The following is a 9,703-nucleotide window of genomic DNA, read 5'->3' as shown; positions in this document are numbered from 1 at the left end:
CCCGTATTTTCCATAGATTTGGAAAAAACCGGAACAAAGGTGTGTTCCGGCGGAACATTTGATTTTTGACAAAAATACAGATTGTTCCGGGAAATAACGTACGGTTGGCAACCCTAGAGGTGAGAGAAGAGGTGATTGATGGTAGTACCTCTCTGTACTGTTGCTGAAATTATTCAGTGTATTTTTGAGGTACGGCACCCTCCCTTTTACATACTTGAGGCAATAAATTTATAGCATTACTTAGGTACTTATTTTGTTCTCTGAATTTCAGTACACAGGTCTGATATTTTTAAGTCCCTGTACTGCCAGTCTAGACAACTTGGAAGCTAGTGCACCTGCCTTGAATCTTTTGGTTGTGGGTTCAATACCCACCCAGGGCAAACTTTGTCCTCAGTACTTAAGTAAATAACACCGAAAACCGCCAAAAAGCGGTATAATGACGCCAACCGTTGCACCGGTCTTAACCAAAAGTTTTTTGTCGCATCCTTGTCACATTTGACAGCTACAAACCAAATTTCAAGTCTCTAGCTCTTACCGTTCTCGAGATATTTTGTTTACAGACAGACACACGGACACACAGACAGACCAATGGCTGAAACTTTGGATTTAGGCTCTAGGGACCTCAAAACGTGTTTTGACACTAAAAACTGACCATCGAAAATTTGACTCGATTACCTACATTACTTTCCTTCCTACTTCCTACCTATAGGATAAGGAAAGTAAAAATGAATGTGTGTGTGTTTGTTCGAACTTTATGCCTGGCCAAACCGCTCATCCGATTGCTATGAAACTTTGTCAACTTATTGCTTGCACTCCCGTGAAGGTTATAAGCTATTTTTCAGTTCGTTTTTGTTAAGCTACGCCGAGCAAGACCACTAAATGGATGAGTGACATGAATGGCCATTCCTTAAGAATTTACTAGCAGAAATCCGGAGCAAAGCAACTGATTTCGGCTAGTCTTTGATAATACACAGTATCACTGCACTGTATAGCTGTATACTAATGGCGGTAGCATGTTGAATGAACCAGTTCCCAATAGATCACTCAGGTTAAGCAACATTGGGCATGGATGGTCTGTCATCTCTCTGGAGGATATTCAAAGGATCTTTAATTTTGTGAGTGATACCTAACTTCAAAGGAAAACTTACCTTCCTCTGGTTGGGAAATGAAGTGGTTTTCAGGAACGATGGAAATAAACTGGATTTCTTCAAAAACAAGAGCTGCAGACAGTTTTATCCACTAACTTTTCCTCTAAACTCCAAAAAATAACAAAAATTCCAATCCAAAATGAAATCCAGAAAATGATAGAAAATCCAAATTTGAAAAATTTGCAAAAAATTATCGACGCATGCATCGTGTGAACGCGCCTTTTATTTTTCGATTTTCGATTAATCGATTCCTTTCTTATCGAAAGGTTTATAGCGCGAATTTTTTGAAATTTCAAGAAATCAGTATTCGTCTCGTCTTGAAGATAAGGATCTTTAGCTCTTTTCCTGTTTCGCCTAGTTTTCTTGGGCTATTATTTTATAACTTTTTTTTTTGGTTTTGGCTTTTGGGGTTTTATTTAATTTCCTCCATCACCGTTCTTATCACAAAATTTTATTTATCTGAACAGTTTTGAAAAGTGTCATCAAATTGCTTATCAAATAGACCATCTCGACGGAGAGATGTAGAGTGTAGAGGCTTACATAAAACCCAATCCGAAAGGTAATTACATCTGATAAACCAGCCCAGTTAGCTTGGAAGGTAGCACACCTGTAATCACTAGGTCATGAGTTCAATTCCTACCCAGAGTGAATTTTATCCCAAAAAATTAAGGTTTGTTCTGGGCCAGATTTCTCCCATTCTAGTGCACTACTGCAACAGCAACCATGGACCATTGTCGCTTGCTGATATCATCAACCATCACAGAAAAAATACTTGATTTTTTTATTCTTCTGCTTTAAACAAACCAATCATTCAAAATTTCAAAGAGGCAAACACAACTGTGTTTGCTTGCTGATATCATCAACCATCACAGAAAAAATACTTGATTTTTTTATTCTTCTGCTTTAAACAAACCAATCATTCAAAATTTCAAAAAGGCAAACACAACTGTGTCCAACCCTTATTAAAAGCCATATTTTTACACCTTTCCCTCCTCTTTTACAGATTGATAAACACAAAATGACCGAGCATCTAAACGGTTTTGAAACATTTCAAAACCCAACAGAAATCATTGAAGTTAAAGTAGATCCAATATCAGAATACCCTCATGATACCAATGAGGGAAGTGAAATCTGTCCTCCTCTGGTACAAATTCCCTACGAGTCTTCCAGCAAAGGAGAAATCAAACAAAGCATTCTATACCGGAATGTATCCGCACCTAGTCATAACCAATCTCACCAGGGACAAACCTTATTGAATAATGGACCAGAGTTACCACAAACCAACTTCTACAACTATCAGAACTGTCAGCTGTCTTCTCTGAGTGTGCAGGATTACCAATCTGTGCAAACAAACCAGACTGAACTACCCACCTACAGTAACCCAGAAGCAATACAGGGTTTTTCAGGTATGGAATAACTATCTAATGGACCAGAGTTACCACAAACCAACTTCTACAACTATCAGAACTGTCAGCTGTCTTCTCCGAGTGTGCAGGATTACCAATCTGTGCACACAAACCAGACTGAACTACCCCCTAACAGTAACCCAGAAGCAATACAGGGTTTTTCAGGTATGGAATAACTATCAATTATATATAAAAAACAGTAGATCAAGGTTAGACATTATAGAGCTTATTGGGACATTACTTATAGGTTCTTGATTTAAAAAAAAAAAAAAAAAAAAAAAAAAAAAAAAACCCCTAGTAGGTATGTAGGTAGGTACCTATTGTTCATAATGTACCAAGTAGGTACTACCTTCATATTTATGATTGTAGCATTGACAGTGGTAACCGTAACTTGGTGTCAGGGCTATATTTAGGGGAAATCCTGGATATGACCCTGGTTGGTGTCTGTGATCTCTTCTTGTACTCTTCCTGTATAAAAAGTTTTAGGATTGGGTCTCAAAAGTAATAGTGCCTATTGTTCATAATGTACCAAGTAGGTACTACCTTCATATTTATGATTGTAGCATTGACAGTGGTAACCGTAACTTGATGTCAGGGCCATATTTAGGGGAAATCCTGGATATGACCCTGGTTGGTGTCTGTGATCTCTTCTCGTACTCTTCCTGTATAAAAAGTTTTAGGATTGGGTCTCAAAAGTAATAGTTTAATGGACCAGAGTTACCACAAACCAACTTCTACAACTATCAGAACTGTCAGCTGTCTTCTCCGAGTGTGCAGGATTACCAATCTGTGGACACAAACCAGACTGAACTACCCACTAACAGTAACCCAGAAGCAATACAGGGATTTTCAGGTATGGAATAACTATCAATTAAAAAGAAAAAACAGTAGATCAAGGTAGACATTATAGAGTTTATTGGGTCATTATAGGTTCTTGAAAAAAAAAAAAACAGAAAAACAAGGTAGACATTATAAAGTTTTTTGGGTCATTATAGGTTTTTGAAAAAAAAAAAAAAAAAAAAAAAAAATCCTTAGTAGGTTTGTAGCTAGGTACCTATTGTTCATAATGTACCAAGTAGGTACTAGCTTCATATTTATGATTGTAGCATTGACAGTGATAACCGTAACTTGGTGTCAGGGCCATATTTAGGGGAAATCCTGGATATGACCCTGGTTGGTGTCTGTGATCTCTTCTCGTACTCTTCCTGGATAAAAAGTTTTAGGATTGGGTCTCAAAAGTAATAGTTTTACTTTTACCTACATTCTTATATAGAAAATCTATCTGGCCATCTCTAGGTCTAGGACCCTAGGTCAATTTCAGGTCAAAAGCTCGGTCAAAGTAAGATAGATATCCCAAGAAAAGGTCACAGCTGCTGGAACGGTCAAGGTAGAGGGCGGGACGAACTTGAAATCACAAAATGGACGTGGAGAAAAAAGCAAATTGAAATTATTATGCTTTTGACCTTTAAGCAGAACAATTAGCAGTGTAGCAATTAAATAGGTAGCAAATGTATCGTAGCAAATAGATAAATGTAGATAGAGGCAAGTAATACCTATCAATCATGTTTGTGTATTTTTATTCCGAGTGATATAGATTGGCAAATGGAACATACGTAACTAACCACCTATATAGAGTTGTAGATAGATAGTAGGTACATACAAACCTACATACATAAAACCAACCTCAGTTTTTTTTTTTTTTTTTAGAGGTTTGATACAGGGAACTGTAACTGCTAAGGTCCTATCGCCCCGAAATCAAAAGAAGAAAGACAGGATATAGGAGAAAGGCAGTCGTTTTGAGAACGAACATTATCCGTTCAGGATAAGATTCGCCTCGGGCGGGAATCGAGGACAATTGAGTAGTCACTTTAACCAATTAGCGCTAAAATGTAAGTACCAGAAATTATTTTTTGTTATTATTTTGTATCCGATCTTGCAAAAAAGTAGACTTTTTTCAGCCTTCTGAGGACAATTGAAGGGTTACTCTAATCAAGAAGCGGCCATAAGTACTAAATTAACAAGGGTTTTTTTTTTAATTATTATTATCATTATTATTATTATTATTATTTATTATTTTTTTTTTAAATCTGGTTTGGACTTTCATACCTGTTTCCGTCGTCTCTGAACATTGGATCGTGAAACTATGCAGATTTTATTGACCTGAGTTACAATAATCAGTGGTGGACGTTGAGGCTCAAATAAATAATTAGACTTACTTTATCATCGGACACTCGTTGCCATGTTGAAAGTCCAGAAGAGGTTAGGCAGTAGAACAGCCGCGGGGGGATACTAAAAGTACACAGCCCTTTCTGGGCTTTCAACATAGCCACGAGTGTCCATGATAAATAAAGTAAGTTAAACTTAAACATATAATGTCCAGCCTAGTTAGCTGACGAACTACCACCGTTGTTCCGGGAATAACAAAGAAGATCGGGGAGGTTTTTAGCGGGTTGAGCGGCCAAGAATGGTGCCACAGAAGGGCGAAACACCATACCCTGAGCCGTGACTCCAGCATACCCTCTAGCTATAATAGAGAAGTCAAAAAGATTTTCCTCCTCACAAAAAAAAGCCTAGTTAGCTGGGAAGGTAGCGCGTCTGCCTTGTAAGCGCTAGCTTTCCGTTTCGATTCCAGTCCGTAGGGAATTTTATGGTTGCTTAGCTTTGGGACGGCAGCCGATGGCGATAGCACCACAGATCCCAATGGACCAGGATCACTGAGGCATTGTTGCACCGTCGATTGACGTCGACTGGAACTTTACACACTGCCTCGACCACATAGATTCACGATTCACCTCGTCGATTGACGGTCGGTCGACGGGGTCAACTATGTGTGGACAGAGCTTTATGATATTTTTAACTCGATTTCGCCAAAAATGGACCTATCCAATCGACCAGGTAGGTCGGTATTTGAATGAGCTAAAACTGCATCCGTAGAATATACAGTAGAACTCGATTATTTCAACTAATTGGGACCGGGGGTATTTGAAATGATGGAGGTTGAAATGATACCAGGTAGGTCGGTATTTGAATGAGCTAAAACTGCATCCGTAGAATATACAGTAGAACTCGATTATTTCAACTAATTGGGACCGGGGTTAGTTGAAATGATGGAGTTTGAAATGAGCACTTTCCATGATCTTTTCCTCTGATAAGATAGGATATCCTTTGAAAGATAGAAAAAAACAATGGATTTTGGAGTTTAAATAATAGAGAATTGAAATAATGGAAGTTGAAATAATCGAGGTTCTACTGTATTGGTATGGAAATACGAAATTGCATATCCGCAGCCACCTTGTACTAATCTTAATACTAATCGTAAACTTGAGAAACGTCAAACTACTTATCTCACTCGACACTCGAATTGGAAATACGAAATTGCATATCCGCAGCCACCTTGTACTAATCTTAATACTAATCGTAAACTTGAGAAACGTCAAACTACTTATCTCACTTGAATTAGACTTACAAAACACTCCAAGCTTTAACCCTTGAATATCTTCCCTGAAGATTACAGCTACGTATTTTCAGTACACCTATTACCAGAAATTACCTAGTTACCTACGTATTTTCAGTACCTTTTACCAGAGAAAAAAAAAAATCCCTAGCTCTACATACTTACCTACATCTGAGAGAAAAATCCTTTAGGTACTTTGCAAAAAATAAAAACTCTGTTCGCAAGATGTAAGGGCAGTAAAGCCAGCCTAGTTAGCTTAGGTGGTAGTGCGTCTGCCTTGTAAGCGCTAAGCCGCGGGTTCGATTCCCGCCCGGGGCGGATTTTATCCTGATGGGATAATGTTCGTTCTCGGAGCGGCTGGCTTTCTCCTATCCTGTCTTCCTTCTCTCTTCGATTTCCGGACGATAAGACCTTAGCATTTAGATACAGTTCCCCCGATCAAATTTCTTGGAAAAAAACCCTTGACACTATCAAATCTCTTGGAATTGGAAAAAAACCCTTCTCAGTAGTAAGATCGGCCATACCTAGTCTAGATTATAACTATCAATTCTTTCAAGGGTTAATAAAAGAAAAATTCTGTGTGGGACGCGTGTATATGATCAAAATGGGATTGCAATCAAAATAGCATTACCGCATAGGAACAAGTTAAAATAGAATTCAGAATTGGCGCAAGTTACACTTAACACAGGTGCAGTTGCAGTTCATTCTAAAAATGAGATTGTTCTGGGTCCGCTAGTTTCTCGTCTGTTTTGTTAAAATTTTATTCTGGGTCCGTAAGTCTCTTGACTGTTGTTACAGTTATACCTACGTACTATCAAAATTCTTCTTCTTTTTTTTTACATTTGGTTATTGATTGAAAATAGAATTTCAATCTAGGTTTTATTTTTATTTATTTTTTTTTTTTAGATTATCAGCTTCTGTTTTAAGTTATTCTTACAGAACGCTATGATCGAAAAAACCTCTTTTAAAAAAAAAAAAAAAAAAATCTCGTATTCTGTCCTCCTATTTTTGATTTCGGGGCGATAAGCCTTTCGCAAGTTCTGTTGTTACAGTTATACCTACGTACTATCAAAATTCTTCTTTTTTTTACATTTGGTTATTGATTGAAAATGGAATTTCAATCTAGGTTTTTTTATTATTATTATTATTGTTTTTTATCAGCTTCTGTTTTAAGTTATTCTTACAGAACGCTATGATCCATAACCTCCCACCAAAAGTCAACTGTCATAAAAAAATTCTAAAAACTAGTAGCTTTTGCCGGTAGCTCTTTGGGAACCATAAATAATGCAATCTGATTGGTCCGTTCTACTATCACGGTTCAACTGTCAGCAAAATTGATCTTTGGATAAAAGTTGCTCGTCGGGAGGGCAAAGTTGCTAGTAGCTGCAGCTACCTAGCGACCTAGAGCTACCTTTCAGTAATTAATTTTGTAATCAACCCAATAGGCATTGGGTATTTTACTTTCTATTACGTTATGAATGGGGAACCCAGGGAGGTTTGTATGTAATGGTACTAATTATTTTTTATTATTTTTTTCTTTTTATCATCGTATTACTTTATTCAATTATCCAACTGTACCTACCATTCCTGCTCCGTCCTCACACTCAATCAATCTCAACTTCTTCCTCGAACCTCTCATTCTCATTGAAATCACCCGCACCACCGATTGTAATAAGGAAGTATGGATTTGATTCCGTCCAAATGTTCAAAATCTCTCGATTGGAAATGGATGAAAATGAAAATCCTTTTTAGTCCAGGAAAATTAAACTTTAGGACGATTAGTCTCGTTAAAATACCAGCTCGGATAAGCTAGGTATGCGATTCCTCAAATCAGTCAATAAGTCAATATCAATTTTTTTTACCTAATTAGTGAGATCTACCTATGAATGAGTATGAAATGTGGACAGACTGGTAATTCTTTTAAATACTGAGAATAACTGTGGGATTAGTGGATCTGGATTCAAGCTCAAAGTTCTTAACCTAGAGATCTAAGTTAAAGCTTCTTGCTTTCCACCTATGTCGTAATTTTGTTATTTTTAATCAATATCAAATTTTTGTCTAATTAGTCAGGGATCTGTTCTAATGAATATGAAATGTGGACAGATAGTTAGATTTACCTAAATACCTATGAATATAAAATATGGACAGACTGGTAATTCTTTTAAATACTGAGAATAACTGTGGGATTAGTGGATCTGGATTCAAGCTCAAAGTTCTTAACCTAGTGATCTAAGATAAAGCTCCTTACTTTCCACCTATGTCGTAATTTTGTTATTTTTATCAATCAATATCAAATTTTTGTCTAATTAGTCAGATCTGTTCTAATGAATATGAAATGTGGACAGATAGTTAGATTTACCTATGAATATAAAAAATGTGGACAGACCAGTTTTTCTTTCAAAGTGTATAGGTGAATACTTAGGTATCTAGGTAGGTACCTAAAAAATGTGGACAGACCAGTTTTTCTTTTAAAGTGTATAGGTGAATACTTAGGTATCTAGGTAGGTAGGTAATTTTATTATTATCTCATCAATAACAAATTTTATTTAATTAGTCAGAATCTACGAAATATGGACAAACTAATTTTATTACGAACTAGAGCTGCTAGAGCTAGAGATACCTAATTATTCACCAAAAGATCGTTTTTTTTTTTCTTAAAAAAAAAACCTTTGAATTTCGTGTTCGTTTCGTTCCCAAATCTTGTATGACGTTTTGATACGAGATTTACTCATTATCGAGCCCTTGTCTACATGTCTACCTACTCTTCTAGCGGCAGATACACAAAAAAGACACAAACACAAAATGAAGTCAAATGGAAAATGCTTGGCACATTGCATATCTAAGCTTTTTCATGAAAGAAACCAGGCGTACGATATTGTTGCATTCGAATCAATCACCTTGTAAGCGCTAGGGCGCGGGTTCGATTTCTGTCCGGGGGCGGACTTTATAAGGTTCGTTCTCGGGACGACTGTATTTCTCCTATCCTGTCTTCCTTCTCTATTCGATTTCAGGACGATAAGATGCAGTTAGGGCGGACTTTATAAGGTTCGTTCTCGGGACGACTGTATTTCTCCTATCCTGTCTTCCTTCTGTATTCGATTTCAGGACGATAAGATGCAGTTACAGTTCCAGTTCCCTCTGTCAAACCTCTTCAAGAAAAAGAAAGAAAAAAAAATCAACCACCTTGATCTTACAAAGGCCAATAGAAAATCTATCTGGCCATCTCTAGGTCTAGGACCCTAGGTCAATTTCAGGTCAAAAGCTCGGTCAAAGTAAGATAGATATCCCAAACAAAGGTCACAGCTGCTGGAACGGTCAAGGTAGAGGGCGGGACGAACTTGAAATCAGAAAATGGACGTGGAGAGAAAAGCAAATTGAAATTATTATGCTTTTGACCTTTAAGCAGAACAATTAGCAGTGTAGCAATTAAATAGTAAATGTATCGTAGCAAATAGATAAATGTAGATAGAGGCAAGTAATACCTATCAATCATGTTTGTGTATTTTTACTCCGAGTGATATAGATTGGCATTAATGGAACATACGTAACTAGCTATCTATGTGGAATTGTAGATAGATAGTACATACAAACCTGCATACATAAAACCAACCTCAGTTTTTTTTTTTTAAGAGGTTTGATACAGGGAACTGTAACTGCTAAGGTTCTATCGTCCCGAAATCGAAGAGAGAAGGAAT

The 9,703-nt window shown here is 37.0% G+C and overlaps 1 protein-coding gene across 1 annotated transcript; it reads left to right on the top strand.

Annotated features, from left to right (window-relative positions):
* Window positions 1–1,495: 1,495 nt before the first annotated feature.
* On the top strand, window positions 1,496–3,407 carry LOC103521169 (the record flags this gene model as incomplete). Its single annotated transcript, XM_008486276.3, has 3 exons — window positions 1,496–1,707; window positions 2,152–2,554; window positions 3,270–3,407. Coding segments are annotated over exons 2-3 (526 nt in total), but the record flags the coding sequence as incomplete, so codon positions are not given.
* Between the last annotated feature and the right edge of the window lie 6,296 nt (window positions 3,408–9,703).

Source organism: Diaphorina citri, unplaced genomic scaffold (genome assembly GCF_000475195.1).
Source record: "Diaphorina citri unplaced genomic scaffold, Diaci psyllid genome assembly version 1.1 scaffold4661, whole genome shotgun sequence".
NCBI lineage: Eukaryota > Metazoa > Arthropoda > Insecta > Hemiptera > Psyllidae > Diaphorina > Diaphorina citri.
This window is presented reverse-complemented; position numbering and strand designations above follow the sequence as displayed.